Here is a 27666-nt window from a genome sequence, read left to right as displayed (position 1 = left end):
ACCCCAAGCCGTTTCCTTGAACTTGTCTCAGAGAAGGGAAGATCTTGTGTCTAGTACCTATGCGGGCTGTTCTCAGGAGACGAGCAGGAAGAAAATGAAGCACCTGGTCTGCTTAATGGTTTTGTACCTCATTTCTGAAGTAGGAAGCTTTGACCTCATTATCGATGAAATCCCAGATGTGAGTATTTCAAGAGAGGGCCTAGAGCTGCCTTCCTTGCTGAAGTCCAGATCAGTTGGAGCAGGCTTCAGTGAGGGCGGAATTGGGTCATTGCTTCATCATTCTGCTTGTGCCCCATGAATTCTCTTCTACTCTGAGCTGTAAATGGAATTTGTTCTGATAATTGGTTTTCTCCTGCCATTCGTAGTGTTGTTTTTTAATATTATTAAAGCCAGGATGTTATAAGGGTAACTCAACTCATTTAGCATAACTCAACTAATTTTTAACTCAACTTTGCCATTTTCTGGTGGTTTTAAGCTTTAAACATTCAAGTGGGCTTCTATGCTCAGACCTTCAGTGTAGTTTAGATCCAGTTTCTCTGGAATAAGCAGCAATCCAGCACTTAGTTTTGTTTGTGGATGGGCTCTCCTGTATGAACCACGATGAATTTCAGCAAAGTTTCATAACAACTTAGTTTTTTGTTACAGGAATTCAAATATAGAGTTAAGATCCCATTGACCGTACATTTATTAGCAGAAAGATGAGATAATTTATAGAACAGCATGAAAATGCTTAAGGTAGATAATATAATAATAAAAACAAGTTTAGTTATAGTTTTGACTTGAAAGCTGAGTCCAGATTTAAACCCCTAGACTCCAGTGAATTTATATTTGAGTGTCTACACCTATTTCCAAATGAATTGAAAACTCTGTTTCAAATTCAACTTTCAAGTGTGTATTGAAATATTTCTATGAAGTCAGCAGGGATCAAACAAAGCTTTCTTTTCCTTTGCAAGAGTAAAAAAAATTAAAAAATAAAAAAAAAAGAATTAATGAGAAGCGATATTCTCTTTTTCTTTCTTCTTACAGCACTCTTCGTGACACAGTGAGCTTTTTATTCTGTGTTTATGATTCCCATAAATATTCTAGAAAATATTCTAGAAAAATGTTATGGAAAAAAAAAAGTTCTGTGCTCCTTTCTAACCATAGATATTGTATCACTTTAATACCAATGTGCTTAAACAAATTAAGTTAATTTTGTGCAAAGTGTTGCATGTATGCTATCATTTAAGTTGGAAAGCAACTCATGAACTTAAATTTCTTTATTGCCATAAATTAAACTGCTAAGAAAGTTTAATTAAGAGTTTCGCTGTGGTGTAAAAAAACATACTTCTAATTGAAACGGTGCAGATTTACACTTGGAAAAGATCTGATGTACCTTTGCTGACCGTGGGTCAAACTTAATTCCCAAGTATAAAATTAGAGACAGTTTCCACTGGTGTGAGCATAAATTCTCTAAAGTTGCTGTTTTAAGTGAGATTAGTATCTGAAATGTTGCAATTAACATAGATGGACCCATTCCAATGGTAATCTGCCTCTTGCTTTTTATGGGCATTTCAGTATATTAAATATTACTCCTTGTTTCAGAAGAAAAGGTTGTGAAGTGATAGTGAAGGTCATGATGTTTTAAGAGTGTATAAAGCTAGTTGGCCACAGAAGGAAACTGAATGTTTGAATATGCAGCATTCTGGTCTGAGGTAGTTTAAACCTCTGCTCTGCATGTGCACCAAGGGGACATAAATTCCTTTTGGAACTCAGACTGCTAATCAACAACAATTCAAGTGATGAATCACATTGTAAGACAGCAGCAACACCTCTTTCTTTCCCTTTCTTTCTCCTCCAGGAAGTGGAAAACCTGATTGACGTAGAAATTGATGGATTTCCTCCAGTCTCCAAGTCAAGAAATGGCAGGTACCAGGTACAGTACCCTGAAATGCTTCAAGAAAAGGGAAGCAATAATCCCTGGGAGCTCTTTCCAAGCAGCTTGTTCCATTTCAAGGGTTGTGAAAGTGCAATCAGATGGGACCTGCAAGTCCTTATATACATTGAGACCTCCACATATCTTGTTGGGAGAACAGCTACTATCCTTTCTGTAGTACCTAGCATAAGGTCTTGTTTTATACCTGAGCTCCTAAGGTAGGAACATAATACAGATAATAAGCAATGGACACATTTGTCTGATTTTGTGTGTGATATACGTGGGCTTTTTCCATGATAAAATGGAAGGCAAGAACTTTTGACATCGGCAACATATGTTCAAACCTTCCAGTGCTGCACGTAGTTCATTCATTTATGTTTAGCTCAGGTCAAAAGAGTTCATTACAGTGTCACATAGCAAATGATCCGGTAGAGTCTGAGACCAAGAAAAATAACTTCTTTCCAGCATGCTGATGTGTTGCAGATAATTGTACTCTGTCAGCTTCTGAAACAGAACCATTTAAAACAACATTGCAGGAGTTTTCTTGTGTTTTGCATGGTAGTAATTAACAGAAATAATAATGATATCAGTTATTTAAAGATGCTGACTTTTATTACACTGAATGAAAACAATGACGACTGTAGTGGACCTTGACTTCCACCATAGCTCTGGTGTTGCCTTTCTTGAGCTTGCTCAGTATAGTGAATATGAAAGATCTTCTTGAATAAAGTTGGATTTCCCAGCATCTTTGAAGTTAAGCCCAGGCAAATGTGATTCATTTTTATCCTAAGGCTTTTCTTTTTGAATGAGTCTGAATGTAGTTTATTGACACCTAAAGCTCCCATTACACTGCCAGAAAGACGGATGATTTTAACATAAATATGAATTAAGCGAGTTCACATTTGCCAGACCAGTATTTAAATATTTTAATGACTATCTAAGCAGAAATCCTCTCTAGCTGCATTTCTTTGGGGCATCATTTCTTTCCAATATATCTATATTAGTGCCATATGCATTATGTTACCTTTGTCCCTGACTTTCTGGATACATAGAGATACAGACATATGTATGTAATAATTTGCAATTCTACTAGTGTCGGGTTTTTTTAATGATACCAGTTATTCCTTACATCCGTATAGTATTTCCCATTCTTTACCTATCAAATGAGTCTTTGCAAACCAGTAGAGCGAAGATCTCAGCTGCAGGATGAGTTACCCTTGTGTTAAAAGATTAATAGATTAATAAATGAAAAGAACTAGATTAATGAATGAAAATTAACTAACCAAACCATCTTGAGACTGTAGCTTTTGGCCAACAGTGGATGCACAGTTATTTATTGTCTCTCACTAGAGGAAGACTACCTTCCAAATTATTGCTTTAACAGTACATTTTCCTGCAGTGAGCTCACTAGTCCATTGGCAAGAAGACAACAGAAGTCCTCTGCAGCCCATACTGATAGGCTATAAAGAGAAAGAACTGTTTTCTAGGTACCATATTAAGTATTTTGCTGAAAAAATAAAATGAAAAAAAAATGTTCCTGAGTAACTCCAAAACCACTGTGTCTCAGGTATGTGAATGGTCTGTGTGACCACAAAAACAGACCACAAAAAACATTCCAACCCTGATAGGTTGGAATGCAGGTAACCTTGTGAACCTCTGTGTGGTGGAGCAGCACCGTTATCTCTGTTTTAGAGATAACGGCAGCACGTGTGTCTAGACTGCAAAGCAGGATGTTCTGTAGCAGGCCTGGTCCTGATCCTAGCAGACTAGAGACTCCAACTTGTGAGATCAGACCTATTTCCTTTACTGTTCTTCCTGCCTGGTTTCCTATCCATGAGAACCAGCATAGGGAGGAAATGAGGAAGGAGAGAAAGGGTGGAATCATAGAATCATAGAATGATAGAAAGGTTTGTGTTGAAAAGAACCTTAAAGATCATCTAATTCCAACCCCCCTGTCATAGGCAGAGACACCTACCACTAGACCAAAATGCTTAAAGCCCCATCCAACCTGGCCTTAAACACTTCCATGGATGGGGCATCCACAGTTTCTCTGGGAATCAACTCGCTGGATACATCCCATAGATAACCTAACCCCCCTGCAATGTCTTTTAATGCATTACCTTTCATAATGCACTCCTTCCTTAGACACCATGGCTGCTTCCTCCATGGACAAGACAGAAGGAGCCAGGGTCAGGAGCCCTGAATAATATGCAGTTTGAAGCACCCAATATTTTATTTTATTTTTTTGTGGTAGATTGGATAGCTGTTGCAACATTCATGCACAGTGATTTGGACAAAGATCATACTAAGAGCTAAATACCCATAGCCTGCACAGATATCAGGACAAGATGGGTCTCAGTACTCTGAAGATATGGCTCTGAATCTATTAAGACCAGATCCTTAGAACAGTTCCTGAGGCACTTCTTGTCTCTACCCTAATATGCATTTTACTGCACATTAGGTTTGCACGAGGTATTGTTTCAATGCAGTGTGTTCATTTGGATGTGGTGTGAAGGAAAATATCAGCCCCAAGTCTTCACTTTAGAAACAACATGAGTCTCACATGTCACAGAAGTCTCTTCAAAGGCCATGTTTTCAGTAACTACACCAGCACTAAAACCTGAAGTATAATTATCTACAGCTCTGTCCTCTTGACCTGCTGGAGTGGCTACACTCTGCAACCTTTGAGATCCTAGGGGGTTGGTTGGCCCACCCCATGTCTGATCAGTAACAGCAGCTGTGGGAGTCACTACGTGTACAACTGATAAGCTCATGTCTCCATCACCACCTCCCCCTTTTCCTCCATCCTCACAAAAACAATCAGGAAGGAAACTTGGGCATCTTGAAAGCTTTATGTGGGTGAGTTGGAAACCCTGAGACCCACTGAAAAACAGAAAAGTACCACAATTAAAAATAAAAAATCCCCAATGTACTGAGGTACCACAATTAAAATGTTTTTAAAAATCCCCATTGTACTAATGCAAAATTGAATTTGTTTCATTTGATGTTTGTTTACTCTTAGTTGGTACCCACAGTGTGATGTTTCCTACCCTAAGGATATGTCTAGGGACAACAGTTTTTTCTTCACAGTCTGATTCTTTATCAGATGTGAAGGGTCCAGTTCATTGTACAATGATGTTTGTAGGGTTTCACGATGGACTGTGCAAGGATCAACCCGTCATGTTTTGCAGGGGGTATCTACTGTGCCATAAACTTCCAGAGACTGAAATCCTGAATGTTGCAGGTGGAACCTGTACAGCTGTGAAATAAGAACCTGAATGTGTTCTCAGCAAGATGGAAATCCTTCAGTCTATCTGTTGGGCTTCAAAGAATCCTTACAATCATTTAATTAAAATGATCTTGCTATGACATGTATCCCCTCTTATGCAGCTCTAGATTCTCCTGGTATAAAAATTAGCTTCAAACAAAATTACTAAATGCAGAGCAAGTCTTTTATGCACCATGCAACTAAAGCAGTTATCATAAGCATCTTCTGTGGGTTAGGGTCCTTTTAGCTTCAAGTACTAGTTAAAACTGAGATAGGATTGATCTGTTTTTGTACATTTTCATAATTTACCCATCAGTATGTGAACTAGGCTCCTAATCATCCTCGGTTAAGCTGAAGGCCTTAATTTTGTTGCCTTAATGTATGCATCTAGTAGTGTGTGAAATAGCATAGGGAGTCCAAACCATCTTATGGGCTGTGGGATAACAAGCAAGACCTACAAGAGCCTCATGACCTCCTGGAGCCCCATCTCACAAAAAGGTGGTACTCTTGGACACCTCCAGCAGCACTGGGCACCCAATCCCCTAATCAGTACAGTCAGTGAAGTGTAGGGCAGGACTCATTTAACCAAGTGAAGGTATCTATTTCCAGATGTAGTGGACCACCCCATTCATTCTGAAGAGCTGAGGTTGCCTGTAGACCAATGTAGACAGCTGTATTAAGCAATTGCTTCTCTCCCTAGAATTAGGTGAGCCAAATCCCATCCCAGGGTTACTGCTCTGAGTTTAAGTTTCAGGGAATTAAACAGAATGAGTCAAATAGCCACAAGATGTCACCACCTCTTCAGAGAAATTCCCAAATGGAAATATTTTTATGGCAGGAAATAAAAACAACCAATAATGAGCATTGTTTCGGTTCATCTAAGCAATACATTGCGTATGTTAACGTTGCGTATGTAAAAGTGCATAAATTGATATAACACCAATTACATAATTGATTTATATATAAACACATATCACATGGTATTCAGTGATATAAATAAATATTCTGTAATGTAAATAAAAACAAAATTAGCTAAAATTTCAGGGATTTGAGGTTTTCCACTTTTCCCAAGACAAGAGATTTTGTTGTTGTTACTAAAAGCTGGGGTTTCTGCCTATGACTTTTTGCCAGTATGTTTTGTTTTCACAAAGGATGTTTTTATTCTTGAAGGAATACATATGTTCTCAAGAGAATCTTTTCTTGTTCTCTTCATATGATCAAATAAAAGAAGAGAGCTGCCTTTCTGTTTTGGCAGAGTCTAAATCACAGCTGGCAGATCACATGCTCCAAGATCCCATGTATAAATACATAAAATAAGACAAAAGGAATCCGCACACCACATCTGAGAACTCAAACTGATTCTGATCATTTTGGAAGCAGCTTTTAGATAGTTACCACTGTTCGAAACAGCCACAATCTGTGCTCTTAGCTCTGCTGAAATACATTCTCTGTATTTTTCTTTTGCAGAGAAGCACATCCGACTGGGGATACGTTGAAGATCTGGTGAGTTTTTCCTTCCTTTGTGGAAAAATATTGAACAAAGTGATTTTGTAGTTAACCTTTTTTTTTTTTTCTTTTTTTTTTTTTCCTTTTTTTTTTTTCTTTTTGGAAATCAATCTTTTTGTTTGTTCAGTTCCTTGCTTTTACTCCTGGTTGGGTATTAACCTATTTTCTTTAAACAGCCGACTGTTTGCATAATGCTGTTTATACAACTGCTCCTGGAGGGAGAAGAGTATGGTAAATATGAAGAAATAAGCAACAAAAGTGATTAGACAAAGGCAGATTTTAATATACCAGTTTAATACTGTTCTGCCACTGATATGGTTTAACCATTTACAATACTAGGTCAATATTCAATGCTTCAGGTCTTTTTTATTTATGACCTTTCTTGAAAATAGAAGCTCCCTCTTCCTCAATATGTGATGTTGAGAATTACTTTGTAACCAAGACTATAAAAGCAGTTGATACTGCTGTGGAATATATTTTCTAGCTGTGTCCCAAATTTATAGAGTCGTTTTGTCAATTACAGGTGGAGGATGATGACAAAATAGGTCTCTACAGCTACAAAGTCCAATCCACTATAACCTCACGGTTGGCCAACACTATGATCCAAGCCAAAATGGTGAATAACGCAAAACGGTCCCAGCACATAGTGTTTGATGTACAAGTTCCCAAAGGAGCTTTTATTGACAACTTTACTATGTAAGTAGAGGGCAGATAACAGCTTTGTGCTCTAGTAGGTTCAATAAAGAGGGAGAATATAGTGGGAGGAAAATATTCATAAAATCAAAACACTTCATTATCTTTCAGTTTTGGTGTAATTTAAACACGCTTTTTCAATGCAGAGAGGCTCATGCCATTGTATTATCTGTCTGTCCATCTCTCTGTCCCTGGTAATTGTTGGGCCATTGGCCAATGTCAACAAAATTTGACAAAAGGACAGAAGTCTCAAATAGACTACCTGTCTTGTGCAAATTGGCACCAGATCAAAGGAGAGACCCAAATGAGAGCCATGACCAAACAGAAATAAGGTAGCTTGGTTCCGTATTCATTCAGTGAGGAAGCAGCCAGCTGTTGGTTGGCAGACATGTACTGAGCCCTATTTCTAGACAGCCAGGACATGAGTAACTACCTGTCCTCTCCAAAGGATGGAGAAGGTGGGAAGGAGGTGAGGGAGTGCAGTTCCTCCTCAGAGTGCAAGAGGGTTGGCTACATAAAATAAATAAAAAAAAAAAAAAAAAAGCAGGCAGGGAAAAAGACAAAGACGTACCAGAAAACATTAATTTGGGGTTAAGCAAGAGCCTTATTAATTTATTTCCCACCAGCTTATAAAGAGATTAGATTTCACTGGTGTTTTTCTGAAGTAGAAAAACAGTCACTGATGGTGAAATTGTTTCTTTTACAAACTGACTGTCTTCTATCTCCTAGGGATGTCAATGGTATAACATTTACCAGCTCGATTCGAGAAAAATCTGAAGCCAGAAGGATGTACTCTCAAGCAAAAGCCAAAGGCAAAGCTGCTGGAATAGTGAGGTATAAGGACTTTGGCATATGGGTACTGTACTAAACTTATGCATATGAGCACTGAGCTGGCCTATTCCAAGAGGAGAGAGTTGAGGGGGGACCCTAGGAAGGAAAAAGGGTTGGAGAGGCAGGTTTTGGTTACTTAGAGCAACTCTGACAATTAACTGTCAGTGACTTCCATTTCTGTTTTCAGCTCGATAAAACATGTGGTGCTGACAGTTCCCTGGTATAGTCCTCAGTTAGAATTGGATTCACCAAATGCATAACTCTAAACCAAAACATAAAAAAGCTCTCTTTCTACTTGTATTTTCTCAAAATAACTCCACAGCTAACTTTTCAGGAGCAATGCCTTGGATATGGAAAACTTCAAAACCGAAGTGAATGTGCCTCCAGGAACAAGAATCCAGTTTGAACTTCACTATCAGGAAATGATTCGAAGGAAACTGAGCTCCTATGAGCATGTTATTTCCATGAAGCCAGGACGCTTGGCAAAGCACATGGAGGTAAAGTAGAGCTTTTGTGTGTAGGCAGCACCCCACAGGTGAATCCTCCCTGAGAAGGCCACCAAAGTTCCTGTGAGCCCTACGGCAGGACATTTCTTCTACAGATCCTTTCTTTTGTGTGGTCTTGATGCAAATAGCCTCAAGGTCACTGCACAGGCCAGCACCAGACACTTCAAGATGAGAGCTGTGTAGCCACCTGAGTGAAGAGCAAATGTGTTCTGCCTCCTCCTCTTATACTAACCTGGTTGGGCATCTCCAGAATCATGACTAACTCACGTCACAACGACATGAGCAAACAAGATTTGGTCCATATATACCCTCGTGTAAACTTTCCTTGACAAAAGGAAAACAAACAACATGTGCTACTCATTCAGAATAGGGCTTTTTACAATAACCCCAGCTTCATGAGATAGTGTCCTATGATAGCAGATGTTCTCTGAATGACAGTTCCTCCACAGCTGGCTGCCAAAAGATAATTAGTTTTATTCTTACCCTCTTTCTTATATGCATCCAAGGATGTCTTCCATCATCTGTCAAGAGGCAGGATTCAGGGCTAGCTGGGTATTTCCATCTGGCTGTTCTTATGGTTCTGTATCATAAATGCATTCTTCCGCTTTCCTTGGCTTCAACACAAGCTGTAAATGAAAGTTTGCTGCTCACATTTCCTTGCTGCTCACATTTCCTCTGTTTCAAGTTTTCCAAAGGCCTGAGTTAGTCTGAAAAGGACATCATATCCTGCTTCCAAGTAGACCTACTTGCTATTCAGAAACAAAAGCACAAAACACCCTTATTTCAGGCCAACAGGATCACCCTGGCCATCCAACCAAAAATGAAAATACTCTTTGTCCTGTCACCAGCATGTGTAGAGAGGAAGACTCATCACCTAACATTCCTCCTGGCCTCAGTACAAAAAACAGCATTTAGGCAGAGACATTTAATGTTTTTCTGCTTCCAGAATATCACCTTTGACTCCCGTCACAGTGCTTGCCACAAGGAGAGGGAGGAGGAGAAAGAATGAACATTTCCAACAAACTCTTCTACTCTTTGGATGCATTTTTTTATCTTTCCATCATGATTTGTTTTCAGTATTGCATATCCCCACCCCAGATGACATTAGCCCTATAGAAGCATTCTCAAGAGGATTCCACCCTTCTTGTGGAGTTTGTCTATGGGTAGCTTATGAGATACCCACTGTGTACAACACTGGCGCTGGACTGTACTAAATGCCCTCCCTTCCTGCCTCTAGGTGGATGTCCGCATTATTGAGCCTCAAGGACTTCGCTATGTACACGTTCCCAATTCCCTCGGAGATCATTTTGATGGAATCACCACCATCTCCAAGGGAGAGAAAAAGGTAACAGTCACAGAGTGGAAATAGCTTGAAAACTTCAGTTTTCACATATGTTACTACACAGGTATGCTATTTCCTCAAACCTGCTACACGCGTGGTAAAATATGACAAAAATATAGTATTTTCATTATTGCTACCTAGCTGTATGTACAAAATGCTCCAATATCACTGAGCAGTACAGAAACAGCAAGTAGCCTGCCCATCTTTGCACAAAGCTTTCATTTGTAATTTTGAAAGAGCAGTACACAGGCATTGCTGGATGTGAAAAAGGTAGGTGATGAATATCAAGTGGTATAACCACTCTGGAATAACTCCATAATCTCATTTTCAGCTGAGAACATCTGCAAGGGGAATTATTTTAGGAATGCTGTTTTTCTTGACATTCCTAGCCTAGCTATCTTCAGCATAGCTGTTGTGTATAGAAAAACCCTCCCAGAGTAGAATTTTCTAGCAATGACTCTAGTGGGATACACCTCTTCTCACTCTTAGACACAGATCTAACAAAAGGTATGTGACTCAGACCCCAAAATCAGTTTATATTGCTATAACACTATATCCAGCAGTACTGTTCCGTGATATCCAGGTTCAGCTTCATGTCTCATTCACTCACATTCCTAGTTTAGCAAACTACTTCAGAGCTAATGTTAACAGATATCATCAGAGAGAGTTTAATCATGAATTTGAAGGAAAATAAGCGAACACTAATTCAAAGTCCTATTCAGCTGCTTTTATGGCACATTCTTCTCAAGTCAAAAGGCAATGTTTGTTGTCATTTTCCACCTTTAATGTCATGGCAATATTCTTAATCACATATATAACTGATATATAGCAAAATATTGCCAATAGTCCTGAGTATTCAGATCAATGAAACAGAGATGTTTCACATGTTCCAAAGACCTTACAGTATAAGGAAGATGATGCACAAGCACTAACTCTGAGTGTATGGGAAAGTTTGTTTCTGGATATATTTATTATGTCTTAAGAAATTTATCTTAAGTTATCTAGTTATCTAGTGAAAGCAGAGAAATAATAACATAAAACCTGCAAAACCAGTCACAGGACTGAGAATAATTTCTACTACTCAATTTATAGACAAATGACAAGCTCACACTTCTTCAAAAAAAAAAAAAAAAGTTAAAAAAATGATAAAATTATGGATAATTTCAACTAGGAAAATGCTAAATAGGACAGCATATTACCTCCTAGAAATGGTTTGCCTGGCTCTCATATAAATATTTGGTGTTGTAAAGGTGGGTCACTGTGTTTGTGTCACAGTTGCTACTACTGAATCAGCATGTCCAGGCAAACCTTAGTGCAGTTTTTCTTATGAAGTGACAAAGATAATTTCTCACTTACACCAAGTGTGTAAATAAAGAAAGAAGAAAATATTTCTGTAAAATATTTCATAAATTGATGAACTCTTTTCATTTCAAAGATCTACCTTTCACACAACATCTGATTAACTGATGATCACTTCTCATTTCCAGGCTCATGTTTCTTTCAAGCCAACAATGGCTCAACAACGAAAATGCCCCACGTGCTCATCCACAGCAGTGGATGGAAATTTTGTGGTGCAGTATGATGTGAACAGAGAAAAAACAGGTGGAGAGTTAGAAGTAAGTATTGTTTAACCAGGATGGGAGATGGGTGAATAAAAAAATTGCTGTCATTAAACAAACTGTGCTAAACATCATCACTGTATTCCTTCTGCAGTTCAGTAGGCAGAAATGAAGCTGTGCTGGTGTGTTCAGGGAGAACAAGCATGAGAGAGAGCTCTGTATCCAATTGAAAGAACAGAGAGATTTTAAGTGAGCAGAATGGATTTACTTAATTTATGACTAAGGCATGGACCTACATATAGTCAGGAGCAGATTTCTGTCTTGTCCACAAGCCAATGTCTTTCATAACTAGATGTTGAATCAGAGGACAGTCATTGGAAGTTGTACTAATATATTATAAGGAGACAGACAGAACATCACTATTTTTATGTTATGAAGAAAAGTTATGTGGTAGAATTATTACAGAGAGAACAGCCTTTTAAAAAACATTTTCATTCATCCCCATGCCAGTGCATCAGTGCATGGTAGTTGTCCAAGAACTGGACTCTGCTTTTCTTGATTAACAGTAAAGACTATGGAGGATAGATGGTGTAAGGCTACAAGTACAAATATGTGCAGAGCTTGAAGTTAGATTTGGCCCATAAAGATGAATACAATTTTCTGTTCTGTTGTTGTGTTGAGTTTCCTGGCATCTTTAATATAGCTCACTTGACAGTGAAGCTTTTTATTTTATTTTGCAGATTTTTAATGGCTATTTTATTCACTTTTTTGCTCCGGAAAATCTTGATCCTCTGCCCAAAAACATTTTGTTTGTTATAGACGTCAGTGGCTCAATGTGGGGACTGAAAATGAAACAAGTAAGTGTTTGACTAAAAGAACCTCCTGCCAACTTTTCCCATGTGCTTTACCGCACAACTCTGTGGCAGACTGCCACTCAGAATTACCAGGCTGATTCTTTACTCTGTCAAAAGTCTCAGTGAATTTGGTGAACATTTGGTGAATCAAGGTCTTCATTATTTTATTCATTATTTGTAACTCTCCTTTCATGTTGTAAGGAAGAGATATTGCCATCAGAATACCAATTTTAGCTCCACAGTAAAAATTTATATGACACATCACAAAACATTTTACAAGGACTCTGAACCCCCTTTTTTCAAACTTCCATTAGTAAATCCTGAGAAAGTCTCAGTGGAGGTACTACATCTCTGCTTTCAAAAAGTTGTGGCCAAATTGTTGATTGCCCACTGAACAGCAGTAACATAACCCATGGGTAAAAAAATAAATAAAAATAAAAATTAAAAAAAAAAAAAAAGATGGTTTAGTCTGCAAAATAAAAGACCTAGAGAGATGTAATGGGCATTCAAGTATGCAAGCTGTTGTTCCAAAAGAAAAACCCAGCAACTGACATTCATGTCCACCAAAGGGGGTAGAATAAGATGGAATCAGATGGATTTACAGCAGGAAAGATTTATATTAAATATTAAAAAACAAAACAAAACAAAAAAAAAAACTTTATAGTGCTGAGAGGGGAGTTTGAGAGGTTGTAGATCGTTTGTCACTGAAGGTTTTTAAAAACTGGATAGACAAACACTTGTCTGGAATGATCTAGGTATATTTGAATTTGTTTCAGAGTGTAATACTAAGGCTTGGCAGATTGCTTCCTTTGGGAAATCAATGCTGCAAAACTGGGATATAGGCTAATTGTTACTTCTTGAAATCACATATCTTCAAACAGATGTTACCCAGCCTAAAATGACAGCATTGCGGGCAGAGCTAAATCTCCTGAGCTAGTAATTCCTTTCACCTGGACAACAATGTCCCACAGACTGCTTCTCTCTCTTACCTCAGCCTTTGTTAACAGGTGTTAAGCAAGGATAGGTTGAGACACATGGGTTTGTTCTTGCTAATTGCATTTTTCCTGTGTTTCATTAGAGAAAAGTTCTACTTTGCGTGAGAAGTATAAACTAGAAGAGATTTGGGAGCAGATGTTATTTTGGATTTCAGTACTCACATTCTTATTCATCAGAGGCATCTGCTTGTAGCCACGCTAAGAAGATGTTCTCAGTAACAGGACCTTAAACTTGTCATCTTTTGAATTTCCTCTTTTCAGACCATTGAGGCCATGAAGGCAATATTGAGTGAGCTCCGTGCTGCCGATCAATTTTCTCTTATTGACTTCAACCACAATGTCCGATGCTGGAGAGATAATTTAGTCTCAGCTACCCCAGCACAGGTTGAAGATGCTAAGAAGTACATCCAGACAATCCATCCCAACGGGGGTATGAGGTTTTGATTGCAAGGTGCTCTTGGAAGTATCACAGAAATGGGTATCTAATACAACCTTCAGATTGGTGGAGTATTCTTAAAAAGAAGTCTGATTCCTAAGATGTTCTCCCATGCCCTGAGGCTAAAGGGGAGCAAGGCTTCCATTTTATTGTGTTACGGGATGGGGTGGCATCTCCTTCCCCTGAATAAACTATGACAGATGTGAGCCTAGGGAGGAAGTAGAAGAGCTGTAGATCCTTCTTCTGCCCTGTTAGCACCACCACAATACCATGCCCCAGAAATGAGGTATGTTTGTGGCTGGTGTGTCACCTCTGCTTTACTATACCATAGTACAACTATCTTTACTCTATAGGGCTTATCTGCAGCCTTATAGACCCCAAATATACATGAAAGACCATGGCCATCTCATGGCTTTGTGAAGCAAGGTCTCTCTTAACCCAAAGGCTGTAAATTGTAGACTACACCGTGATCTAGTAAGTGCCACCCTGTGCAAGCTGTTCATCCTTTTTGTGTCTTATTTCCTTGTCTGGTAAAGAGGGACAGTTGCCTTTTTCAGCCTTTGGAGGCTTCATTCTGGTCCTACTGGAATTGCTGGCAGTGGTGGGGTGGCCCAGCTGTAGACAACAGCCTGGGGTGAAAAAGGGTATCAACATCTGGTCTCTTCATGGAACTTAGTGCGAAATGTGTATGTGTGTGTATATACAAGTGTGTATACATTCGTATAAGTATTCATATATTTCAATATCTTGGTATGAAAAAAGTAACACGCTGGTGAACAAACTCAAGAGCAGATGAATTACAGCAGGTGAATTAATTTTCTATTTCTAAGCAATGTAAAACCTGGCTGATTCTGTCAATTTCCATACATGGTATAATTATGAATTAGAAAAATGGAGGTCTATTTAACACAATGACCCACATGCAACACCTTTCAGCTTCTGTTTCCTCAGGGAACCAGAGTGCTAGCAGATGTACCATAAGCATCACAGAGGAGGGGGTTTGCTGCCTTGATCTCAGGTCTTTGTCCATGCTAATTAATTCCATTAGAAACTCAGAACTGATCTGGATTTGACAAGAGACTCAACAATTATCAAACCTGTTTTCTTCATTATGTCTTTGACAGGCACCAATATCAATGAAGCTCTTCTCCGAGCCACATTCATCCTCAACGAAGCTCAAAACTTAGGCATGTTGGACCCTAACTCAGTCTCCATGATTGTACTGGTCTCTGACGGAGACCCAACAGTAGGTAAGGATCCTGCTTTAAGTGAGAAGAAAGGCCAGTGGGATTAACCTGACAAATGCATGCAGCACATAGACACTTTGACAGTACGTTTAAAAAAAAATGTTCCCCTTTCTTCCAATGGGTTGCTGTTCTTTTGCCAAGTGCTAGAGATGCCATGGGGCTTTGTACAGAAATTTTCAATAGATGAGCAGGTTATGTTATGCAGGTTATTCTTGCAACTATGTGTGAGTCCTATAAGAGAGGTAAGCACAACAACCTTAAAGAAAATTTCCTCTTCCAGTGGTCTCAGTCCACACAGATCTATGCAGTCCCCAGTGAAACACTGAAATCAGAAAAATAAGGCAGAAAGCAAATTAATTTGGGTTGAATTTGACACAGGTCAGAATCAATCCATCAGTGCAAGATGCCAGCCCATTAGACAAACTGCCATTCAAAATAAGTTTAAAAAAAAAAATAATAATTTTTTTTTGTTTTGTTTTAGTAAGTTGTTTTTGGTTTTGTTTTTAACTGTGCCAATGGTAGCATAAGACATAGTAAATGTTACAAACCAAACCAAACCAAACCTATATGAAGATGTCTTAGTCTTCAGTGAGCTTAAAGCAGGAGTTATGGGAGAAGTCTGGATGCTTTGCAATGGCAGACTCCCTGGGAAATTAGTAAAAGCCCTGAATAGACAAAGAATATATCATCATATACCAAAAAGTTTGTTCAAAGGAATTGTCTTCAGTGGAAATGATTTGTTAATCTCCATCTGGGAGAAGCCCAAATGTCACTCTAGACAGGGTTTATCTGACCTTATTTTATAGAAGTTTGTCATCTGAGGTAGCTGTCTAGACTCTCCTTATAATTAAGAGAGAACCAGAGACACTGCATGGGAGACTCTCACTTCCACCATTGCTCATATGGATGTCATTTTTTTGTGTATCTCAAAGGTGAGCTCAAGCTGACTACAATTCAGAAGAATGTGAAGCAGAGCATAAAGGATGAATTCTCTCTCTTCTGCCTTGGGATTGGATTTGATGTAGATTACGATTTCCTGCAGAGAATTGCAACTGACAACCGTGGCATGGCCCAGAGGATTTTTGGAAATCAGGAGACCTCTGCCCAAATGAAGGTGCATTTCTTGCCCATTGCCTCTGAAACTGAGGACCCAGTTTTTCTAACAGCTCAGTGCTCCTAATTACATTTTTTATAGCATCTATAATGCATATTTACTGTACTGCTCAGTGTAGGATTTATATACTGTAAAACGGTCCTAACCAAAAAATAGATCATCTGAATTAAAATTAAGTCCTGGATTTTACCTCAGGCCACTTCAGTGTTAGAAAATGCCCAAACATAAATATTAAATGTTAGTCCAAAATTTACCAGTATAAGAAAGTGCACAGTTCTAGGAGGCTCTAGCTCCAAGTCTGTGAACAGCAACAAACTCTTGTTTCCTTATGCTGTTTATACCCTTATTCCATTTCAATTCACTTGTTTCATCAGGACAGGTGTGACAGGACACACTGCACAAAGTTTTCAGCTCTGGCAGCCCTGGGAGTGCAGCCCCTTAGTAGGAGATGGCTGCCACCCGTGGCATTGTATGGGTAACTGCTTTCCCTCTCTGGTCCCATATGCTAACCCCAGCTGTGTACAAATCCTAGTTCACATCAGCCAAGTACAACGGGATCAGCAATGGGTAGACAGTCCACAGTTCAGAAGTGAACACAAGTGACACAGAGACTTAATTTTGGGCAAGAATTAGGTGGGAAGCAGCTATTTGTCTTACATAATAGCCAAGAGCTGACCAACCTGGTAATCAGTGCAGGCTCATATAGACCTGTGGTCAAGTTGTAGGCAGAAAACAAGTTCTGTAATAATAGTCCGTGTGGTTATGACCATCCTTTGACTTCCACAGAACGTGGGCCAGACCTCCATGCCATACCCACATACAGATGTGCAAAGGCTTAACTATAAAGGACTCTGCATCCAATGGGACAGGGAAAGATCGCCTTGCCCACCAATGCTCCCAGTTTCGTCACCTGCTCTCCTTTCAGTAGGAATGGCACACTTAGAAGGGTTACTTTGGGTACAACAGACTCACTTCTCTGTCTCCTCCCATGTCAGAAATTCTACAACCAGGTCTCCACCCCTCTCTTGAAGAAGATTCAGTTCAACTACCCGCAGGAGTCAGTGTCAGACGTCACCCAGAGCAGCTTCCACAACTACTTTGGTGGCTCAGAGATTGTGGTGGCTGGGAAGGTGGACACGGAGAACCTGCAGCACTTGGAAAGCATCGTCACAGCAACAGCAGTGAGTGAGGCTCTCTAGGATACCTGCTCCTGGGGCTTGAGCTGGTTTATTCACTCATGCATATGGTCTCCTTTTGCAAACTGGAATTTTGCTCTAAGACTATGGAGTCCTCCTTCGTGCCTTGTGGAGGGGCAGGGGGAGATTCCCTAAGGTAGCTCTGTGTATGGCTGAACCTCCCACTGTTGGGGAGTTCAAGCTGGTGGCTCTACGGGGTGATGTCCTAGTGCTGGCCTTTTATGCTCTGCCTTATGGTATGTGCAATGAGACTTTCCCCATGTTTCAGGGCTGTTTTTCCTCATGGAGCAGAATGGGGTTGGGAGGAAATACTACATCCAGCTCCTTCTTTCTGAGGAGACTCAAAATATCCACACTATTACAGGGCTAGGGAGTCATCATTTGTTATTTGTTGCAAAAATCAAGCATGTTCAATCTCCTTCCCAACCAAAACATAGTGCTGCTCAAGGACCTGTGGGAGAAAGGAGAATTTGGCTTCTGTTGCTCAGGAGGAATTATACATGACAAAGCCTGAGGAGAGGATAGAGAAGCTTTGTTAAGAGCAGAGGAAAAGCTGCTTCTTATTTTGGTATGCGGTAGCACCTTCTTTGGCTACTGCTAACAGCAGCTTTACCTATTTTAATCCACTGTCACTAAAAGTGTCTTTAACAGAAGACCATCTTGCCATATCTCTCCTCCCCATGGCCATCAGGCCAACACTGCTGGGATTTTCTGATCTAGACGTAACCATGGACAAAGCCATAGTAGGTTCTTAATGCCATCCATGCCAAGAGGTGACAAGGAGGGGACCTCAGAGCCACCCCATTCACCTGGCTCACCCTCCATCATCTTAATTTCTCATTTATTCCATAGGCAAATGCAGAGCTTGTCATGGAAACCCTGCGAGATGTTGAAGAGCTGGATGGTTTCATGAAGAAAGACAAATATGCAGATCCTGAATTCACTAAGAAGCTGTGGGCCTATCTGACTGTCAACCAGATGCTGGCAGAGAGGTGAGGAGAAACATGATCTGTGGTGGGAGGGAAGGGAAACTGGAGAGCAATCTGGTCCTCTCTGAGACCACAGGGAGATGGGCTTCACATGGGTAAGATAAACAAATCAAAATAAAGGTAGGTGATACCTCCAGACCCTTACACTCCTATTGTTAGCACTCACAGATATCAGGCAATAGGGTTTGAGAGCAATTAATTAGAGCAATAAGACTTAGATGCAGCTGTGGGGCTGGGTGAATGAAATTCATTTGCCTTTTAGAGCCTGAGTAAGAGCTACAGTTTCAGGATGAAGCCCGTTGACCTTAGGAAGTCTGATGAATCCCACCTAAAGCAGAATGAGGTCTTCTGTTGAGATCAGAAGATGGGACTGGGCATCTCTGAGTCCAGCCCAAAGGCCACAGAAGCCAAGAATAGTCTTCTCATATAGACTGTGTTCATATGAGCCCTCAGCTTTGCCTTCTTGCAACCTCTGGATCCTATCAGCTTGGTTCTGTGATTGCTCTGTGGAGGCATAATCACAGCAGTTTGCATGCAGAGCTACTAACTATGCCTTATGTTTTATTTCCCACCCAGAAACACAGCCCCCACTGCAGCTTTGAAGAGAAACATCACCAAATCCATCCTGCAGATGTCCCTTGACCATCATATTGTCACCCCCTTCACAGCCATGCTGATAGAGAACTCTGAGAAAGACGAGATAATGCTGGCAGACCAGCCCAAAGACCCCAGAAGGGGCTGCTGCTCAGGTCAGTGTCTCAGTCTGTCCATTACTCTACCTCTCATTTTAGATTTGTTCTCCTCGTATCTCTAAAAATAACTGTGTTGATTGTTCAGTCACAGTACTTGTACTTTTAGGACAGCCCCTATTTTCAGGGAAGGCTGACCAAATCTTCAGCCACTCTGAGAGCATCCTGTTGCACAAGTGCTCTTTGGAGCCATCGGATTCAGTGAGGGCTGAATGTGCTGACATTGCACTGATGAACTTCATGATAAACCAGTTTTGTAACAGATTGAATGTCTTGTTACTGGGGCAGATAAGTCTAGTTCCCCACACTGAATCAAGCTGTAGAATTGGCCAAACTGTGTCTTATCACCACTTTCATATCTTGGAAGTTTCCCAAGGTTGTTAGCAATCAGCCACAAGCATATGTGGAATGTGAGTTGTCCTAACAATATAGAAGCCCTTATTAATTAAACTTCTGGATTACTCCTTTAAATCTATCACTTCAATACATGTTCCTCCTTACTGCTATCCTAGGACTAGCCAAACAAGGTGGGTTTGGGTTGTTCTGGCATTAGATGACGGAGCCAGTCGCAAAGCAATGGCTGTTGTCACCTGTGGGTCATCCCTGTCCATCCATGCGCTCCCTGCAGAACCTAACAGCAGCTATTTTGTGCCCTTATCAGCCAGTGACTTGAAAAAGCACAACTCTTACTGTTAGGAAAACACTGCCAGTAAAAAAGTAGAAGAAAAAAAAAAAGTAAAGAAAATAAAAGATCAACTCCTTGGGCATCTAAGTCTGGTGATTTACAATTTATTAATAAGTGGGAGAGTTTAAAATTGGCTGTGGAGGAAAGAAACAACCTACATAAGGGCAACAGGCAGCATCATCCATCTGGCATTTCACACTCAAAGTGATTGTGACTTTTTGGAAACTCCAGGCACATCCAGCATGCTCAGTCCTCACACTCCTGGTTGCCTATAAAGATGTCCTGATGCTGACTTGGTGAAATGAGGTTTTTATGTCTGCCAGTTGTTAATTTCTAGTTCATTTATGTGTCTTTTCAATTCTAATGTGTGCAGCTGAGACCCAAAGAGAAACGAAATGTTTGTTACTGGGTGCTACAGCTCATGACTATCAAACAGTTCAGCAGAGACCTGGCATGTATTACAGTGAGAATTCATTACAGATGGCACCAGCTGACATTCAGATCATGTTTATTTTGATTTACAAGATGCAAAGGACTTAAGTGATTTTATCATTAGGTCCTTGTGTCTTTAAGCGTGTGACAGAATAGTCAAAACTTAACAGCACCGAAATTAGTGTCAAAACATCTGCACTCCTGAACCGTAGCAGAGGACAGAACTTATCAAAGTTGTATCAGAGTAAATCTGTGTTTCTGATTGTGCAAAACATGCAGGCTCTACCAAAAGGTTTATGTATACAAGCATATGTATAATCCGAAGCAGACTTTTCTGTTTGTCCCTATACAATTCTCGTTAGGGCTGCACTGTCTGCATAGACAGACTCAGTGGCTTCCACCAAAATAACTCACTTTTCAAAGGATTAGTTAACTGTTCTTTTATCAGAATGGTCTTATTGCAAAACTGAGCTGTGCATAGGATAGTTTCTTCATGCCTAACAGTCTGTAGGGTTAATATGGCTTGGAAACTCCTGCGGTTATGACCAATTTTTAGTTCCATTATTACTTGCACTGGCTTCACACATAACTGTCCTAATAGAAATAACACTGGCTGAGTAAAAATAACCCAGCATCTGCATTAGGGGTTCAAGAGAGAGGATGTTGAGATATTTGGAAGATATAGCCATGAAGGTTTAAGATGTGACTGTCCTGCTGTCCTCTAATTCATTTCCCCCCTGCACCCTTCATAGCATGGCTCGCTGATGTGCCCTGCTCTGGCTCTTGCCCAGAATATTAAAACTTTATGAATTGAAAGCTTTATGAATTGAGTGGGAGAGAGGTGACACGTTACTTTCTCTTCTCTATGGCAAAGGAAGAGAAACTTCTAGCAGAATGGGAAACGTAGGGGATGATGTTTTAAATGTTTGCATTTATTTGCAGTTGCACATGGGCCATTCTAGGGCATGCAGAAACAGACATACCTATTTTCAGGCACCCCAGACTCAGGACCAAAGTCAGCACAGCTTTTTACTGCATGCTAGATTTTAAACATGCAGTTGTTTATATGGCAGAACACTAAAGGCATTGCTTTGAGGGCCTTGCTGAAGTGGGGCCTATTCAGTAAGGGTTAAAATGTCAGGCTGCATTTTTCACCAATAGCTTACATGTAGCTTTATTGCACCGGTAAGCAGGTCATGTTTCTCTGGCAGTGATGCTGGAGCAAACCCATCCTAATTGTACATAAATCTGCCTGTAGTAATAGTGTTGTGCCTGCTTTACATTGGTATAGGAACATCAGGCTCTGATCCACTGCATTACTTTTAAAATTATGCTGTTAAAATGTCTGTTCTAACAAAAATCTAATTATGGCTGTCGTTTAACAGGCACTTTGGGATTAACTCCAAATGCACCTAATAATAATAAAGGTATCCCAGCCTGGGCCAATGTCACAGCTGTACCAGTCAGCTTCATGCCTGAGCAAAGGAGTCCTCCGGTGTCTGCTGTGAGCATAAACAGAGGTAAAAGCTACAGCATTTCCCTGCAGGGAAGTACCAGACAGCAACATTCATTACCCAAAAAACAAATAAAGGAAATCATCATAGTTGTTGGGCACTTTGGGAATTCCAGCTTTGGTGACATGATGCTGAGCATCCATGAATGATTTAAACCAGCTCTTAAACTGCAGCTGGGACAACTGGAATAAAGTAAAATGAAACACGGCAATTTAGCAAAGGTCCTGCCTCCATTGATGATGGAGGTGCCTATTGGTTGTCCTATTTTTCCCTGTTGAGTTTTCTGTACTGTATACAAGCTGTATCTTCATTTAAGGGCTAGTGCACAAAAGAATAAATCAACTGCTGTGACTAGCTGATGAAGCTACTCCACAACAGTTGCAGAGGACATCAGTGTGAAAGGCACTCGATACAGCCCTTGCTGAAGGTCTGTGCATGGCACAACCATGGGTGTCCCAGATCACAGCCACCTCCATCAAATTCTTGCAAATCCATGTAACGCCTGAGGTTTAAGCTTTTCTTTCTAAAATATTGAGTCATTTTGACTTGGAATAAATGACTCTGTAAAAACATGCCCTACATTACAAGAGGGAGAGTAATTTAGACCCTAATAGGATCCCAGTGATCCCATCTGCTGCTGCCTGCTTCCCCAAGGCTAAGGCTTTCACTGAGCTTGCAAGCAGCCTCACTGCAGCAGCAAAGCCAACGTAAAGTTACTGCCATTGTAAATGACAGCACAAATGCTCTGTGGTAGATAAAAATCTCTGAATGTTCTGGTGACGGATGGATCCTGTTAACACTTGGGCCTGTGCCACAGTTCAGTGCCTTCTTACACAAACCATCTGGGAAAACCACTGCCTATAAAAGTGGTATTACTACAGTAACTCTGTGACTATGCCTGTATGCAAATGGGTGTATTTACAAAGCTATCAAACAAAAAGCTATCAAACCCCTCCCCAGCATAGATCAAGGGTTAATTTAAGACTTAGAGATAGTCAAGAAATTGCTTGGAAAAGAAGGGGACTGAGGCAAAGTTACCTGCCCATCTTACACAAGTATTTTGAACTGGAAATTTTGTGTTCTGGGAAATGCTGATCAGAATGGGCCCTGGCATCAAGCTGAAGAAGACAAAGGAGCTGGTAAGAATAATGAAAAAAGATTGACTCTGATCAAGAGTTTCAGTATATTCAAAAGATTTAATACGTTCAAAAGAGTCAATATATTCAAAAGCTCCTTCACCCCCTGAAAGTTACCTGTTACCACTTTCTGTGAAGAGAATCCTGGCCAAGGGGCTGGGATTTGCTGAGCATACAGGAAGAGCTAAATGATTCCAAAACGTGAGGAACACCAGTAAATGAATGGAAGCTGGCCAGAATATCCCTATAGGCAATGAGCAGAGGGGTGGATATCTCTGAATGTTGACAGGGAGATGGTCAGATGCCAGCCACCACCAAACCACCAAGAGTTGAGCAGTGCTTGTGTCCTCCAGGACAGGTACCAGCCTGCTTATCACACTCCTTTCTTTTCTTTCTGTTTCAGTGGACAACGACCCACATTTCATCATATACCTGCCCAAGAGCCAGAGGAACATCTGCTTTAATATCAACTCGGAGCCTGGAGATATCCTCAACTTGGTTTCTGATCGTGGTACTGGTAAGGGTATAAAAAGTGCAGTTTAAGTTATGGCACAGTTTTCTTCCCTCGGGTCTGTAAAGTATTGAAAGGGTGCAGGGAAAATGTATACAAGGAGGATGCACGGTGACAAGAGCATGGCTATCAGATTGAGGGAAGTGGTTATGTCCCTCCATATCTGGATTACTGTGTCCAATTTGAGGGTTGCCAGTACAAAAAATGACCAAAGTCGGTGGTGGCCACAGAGATATTTTGGGGCTGGAACACAGGATGTACAGGCAGGGGCTGACAGAGCTGTGGCCAATCAATATATTTATTTATTTATTTATTTTAAAAATACTCAAAGTCTCAGGATGAATCTTGTTGCTGTCTACAAACACCTAATCAGAAGGCAAAGATGTAGCCAGATGGTTCTCAGAGATGCATAGCAAAAGCAAAAGAGGCAACAGAAGCCAGTTGAAACATATCAAATTCACACTAGAGGGTACTAGGAAAAGCGCACCATAAGGACAGCCAAATACTGTAAAGGGGGGCAGGATACATGAGGAAATCCCCATCATTAAAGATATTATGCACTAAACTGAAAAAGGCCCTGAGCAACCCAGTCTAGATAAGCCTGCTTTGAATGGAGGATTGGACTAGAGAGCTCCAGAAATCCATTCAGAACATAAATTGCTCCATGATTTTTTCCTTGTTGCCTGCCCCCATTAAACACTAACAACTTGCATACCATTAAGGTCACTCCTGACCCACATTAAAGCAGAGGCACAAGTTTCCAGGGTACTTCCACCACAGGCAGAGGGTAGAACCTGGCTCCTGGCATCCACTTTTCTGCCTGCTTTCTCCAAATGGTGGTGGCTTAAAACGCTGTAGGCTGAATCTTCTTGTCTTCATGTGCTCGCCTTCCCAACAATCAGGGTTTGCCTATTAAAGCGTGGCAGTGTTTGCTTTTGTCCAGAAGGGTGAAAATGCTTTGGAAATCCCTCCACTGCCCATCCCTCTCACCTGTCACACAAGGGACTGAATGGCTTATGAATCGACTCATAATACCAGCAAGACCTAGCATGGATTCCCACCAAATTAATATGCCAAGGGGTGAATAGTACCATCAGGAGATGATCTGATAAATTCTTTGCTTGTTAGGAGCAGGGGTAAGAGGGGGGTCCCACTTCTGCTGATCCCATGGCACTCCCTGCTGAGAGCAGAATCCTAAGCCTCTAGGTTGTGCTCCAACACTCAGGCAACATTTCTTTCTCTGCTCTTCACAGGAGTTGTTGTCAATGGGCAGCTAATCGGGGCCAAGAAGGCAGAGAATAAGAAACTCAACACCTACTTTGGCAAAATTGGGTTTTATTTCAAAACCAAAGGCCTGAAAGTGGAGATCAACACAGAGACAATAACGCTGAAGGATGGATCTTACAGCATCGCGCTGACCTGGTCTGACACGGGACACATCATTCGGAAACAGTAAGTTGCTGAGCATTTGTTGGTTGCCCCATGGAGACCGTTTGCAACACAGCATTGGGTTTATCCACCCGTGGGTGGGATCCAGGCTGCAGGGTGCCTACATTTGGGTGTGTGCATCTTAGCTAGACATATGAGGTCTCAATATGAAGATTATGAATTTAATGAAGATTAGGCAGCAGAGCCAAGAGGGTGATTAAATTCATCAAGAGCAAATACAAAGAGCTGAATTTCTCTCCCTGCTGCTAACTGTATTAACAAAGACCAAGATTCAGTTGCCTGAACATAAGCACACCGTATTATTTGAGGTACCCAAGGGGCTCCTGATATACACCAATAGATGGGAGATGACTCACAACATCCCAGAGACCTTCACCTGCAGATTAACAGCTGGCAGCAAAACTGGACACCCTCCAGCACTGGACACCTGTGTAGGCAGTGGGTTCACTTCTTAAATTTCATTATTTGTCACAAGAGCTTGGATTTGTAGGGCAGGATTCGGTTGCCTGAACATGGGCATGAAGTATCCTATTAGACAATGTCCTGCCAAACCTCTGGGACCACTCCAGGGCTATGGGTTTCTCCTGGGGCCTGTCCTATCTCCTAGCCTCATACAGTAGCTTTGGATGCCCCAAAGCATCTCAAGGGGCCTGAGAGCTGCCCCATGGGCAGCTGAACTGAGCCGTATTTTTGTTTTGTTCCTGCTAGACTTCTCATATCGGTGAAGAAGGAAAGCAATGTCACTATCACCGTGGGTGAGGAAATGTCCTTCATGGTTCTGCTGCACCGTGTGTGGAAGAATCACCCAGTTAACGTTGACTTCCTGGGAATCTACATCCCCCCTGAAAACCAGTTATCTCCTGAAGCACATGGGCTGATAGGTAAGGGCTGGGTGCTGGGACAAGGGGGGTGCTAGGAAGGGTTTTTGCTAGATCTTTGAGTGAATCAGCCGTCTCTGAGTCCTGATGGAGAAGGCATGAAAAGCATTCAAGTAGGAAATCGGGGAGATTTCTGTAATGTCCTGGAAGCTCCAAGGACACTGTGGGACATCAGGGGCCAGGAGATAATTCCTTATCCCAGCTGTGGAGGGTGTTTTCATAGAAGGCCTGCTAGCCTTGGTCATGTCGTCACGGGGCTTTCCCAGCCTGGCTAATCTGTTGTGAGTTGAAAACAAGCCTGAATCAAACGCCTCAAACCTTCTTTCTTCTTTCTGAAATGTCTGTGAAAAAGTTTGTAATTCAGCTCTCCCTTTTCTGGCAAGAGTATAAAACAAAAGCCAAGGGCTCAATCCACAGGGAAAAAGAGCCCTCCAAGCCTTGGACCCACCCAGGGCTCCTTTTAAGATGTGGGAACCCAGTGCAGCAGAGGTGGTTTTCCCTTCACAGCTCCAGTCTGCTTAAGTAAAGGTTCACTGGCTCAGAAGCAGAGCTTTTTAACCGCCCTGTGCGGGTGATCCTATAGAGCTGGAGACACGATGCTGTGATCCATGCAGAGTGGTTTGCCTCCAGCAGCCAGTTTGGATTTTCAGAAGTGCCCAGCAGCAGCTTACATCACAGCCACAAAAGTTAGTACATGCGAAGAGCTTTGAATCTCTCTTTGATCAGGTCAGTTCGCAGCTGAACCAGAAGTGTATATCCACCACCAAAGACCTGGGCAAATTCCAGAAAAACCACAAGCCACCATGGAAGTGAAAGGAAACAAGCTCACCGTTACCAGGTAGACATAATGTGCTTTATTGCTCTTTCTAAATCTTTCTTCTCTTTTTAATGACATCACTGACTGCAGGCTTAATAATTTTTAAGGATCTTGAGGGGAAAATAATCCCTGTTTTCCCTCTGCTAACAAATAATCTGGCTTTAGCTTTTGGCAAGACACTCAGGGCAGTAATGCAAGTTGGGTTCTTTTGTATTTGTACCTGGACATGAGCAGTCCTGGCCCTGTAGCTGCCCATCATCTCATCTTGGACAGACCATATAAAAGTGCCTGGGATGCCCACAAAAGGCCCACGCAGTCACAGAAACAAGAAATTCATTGCATTTGTGGTCATTTCCACTCTGCCAGTGAAGGCGCCACTTTGCAGTGCCAGAAGCAAGCAGGATTAATGATGTCTTCTCATCTACTTGTCATGCCCTGACCTTCATTTTGGGTGGCCTCTTCCTCACAGGGGACTGCAGAAGGACTACAGGACAGACCGTGTGTTTGGGACTAACGTGCAGTGCTGGTTTGTGCACAACAGTGGGAAAGGCTTCATTGACGGCCATTACAAAGATTACCTCGTCCCTCACCTGTACAGCTTTTTGAAGAAACCCTGAATGCTCAAGCACTAGACAGATTTATTACAAAAAATTCTTCTCTGCTCCTTCACACCCCAAACAGTAGTTGTCAGCCTACCAAGCTGGATTGACCAAAGGTGACTTCATCCATTCTTTTATAAGTGATCAGTGTTTCAAAGTGTTTCAAATGTAACTCCCTTTTCCATTAAAAATAAATAAATCTGTAATAAGGTGACATGCTGGAGTGGAGTCGGTATCTTGTACTTACCCTGTGTGATTTGGTGTATATTAAACCACATTAAAAATATTAACTACTTTGTAATATACATCTCATAGTAGACATGTCACAGCATTGTGACTTCTGTAGCGTGGGCAACACCCACAGACAGATGTAGAATTTAAGCTTTTGCCTTGTCAAAGCACTAGGAAAATGCAAGTTCAAGGACTGCTGGATTAAGAGAAAAGG

At 41.1% G+C, this 27666-nt stretch overlaps 1 protein-coding gene across 1 annotated transcript; it reads left to right on the top strand.

Annotated features, from left to right (window-relative positions):
* On the top strand, nt 1-27435 carry ITIH2 (inter-alpha-trypsin inhibitor heavy chain 2). The gene is made up of 21 exons (XM_082758216.1): nt 1-178; nt 1841-1915; nt 6651-6686; nt 7213-7385; nt 8112-8216; nt 8548-8710; nt 9957-10064; nt 11549-11677; nt 12361-12477; nt 13731-13899; nt 15030-15155; nt 16085-16266; nt 17262-17447; nt 18315-18454; nt 19028-19200; nt 21703-21837; nt 23371-23484; nt 24732-24930; nt 25636-25808; nt 26532-26643; nt 27092-27435. Exons 1-21 carry the CDS (start codon nt 95-97, stop codon nt 27237-27239), a joined length of 2847 nt encoding a protein of 948 aa, XP_082614342.1. The 5' UTR covers nt 1-94; the 3' UTR covers nt 27240-27435.
* The last annotated feature ends 231 nt before the right edge of the window (nt 27436-27666 follow it).

The sequence above is a fragment of the Aythya marila genome, assembly GCF_965140915.1.
Source record: "Aythya marila genome assembly, chromosome: 1".
Classification (NCBI taxonomy): Eukaryota; Metazoa; Chordata; class Aves; order Anseriformes; family Anatidae; genus Aythya; species Aythya marila.
The sequence above is the reverse complement of the archived record's forward strand: the minus strand, read 5'-3'. Positions and strand labels throughout refer to the sequence as shown.

Excerpts from the sequence above, each read along its gene's own strand:
- ITIH2 (XM_082758216.1), top strand. The coding sequence starts at position 95 with ATGAAGCACCTGGTCTGCTTAATGGTTTTGTACCTCATTTCTGAAGTA. Across the intron at positions 6,687-7,212 it reads GGGGATACGTTGAAGATCTG|GTGGAGGATGATGACAAAAT; the intron begins GTGAGTTTTTCC and ends TGTCAATTACAG. Across the intron at positions 15,156-16,084 it reads TGACGGAGACCCAACAGTAG|GTGAGCTCAAGCTGACTACA; the intron begins GTAAGGATCCTG and ends TGTATCTCAAAG.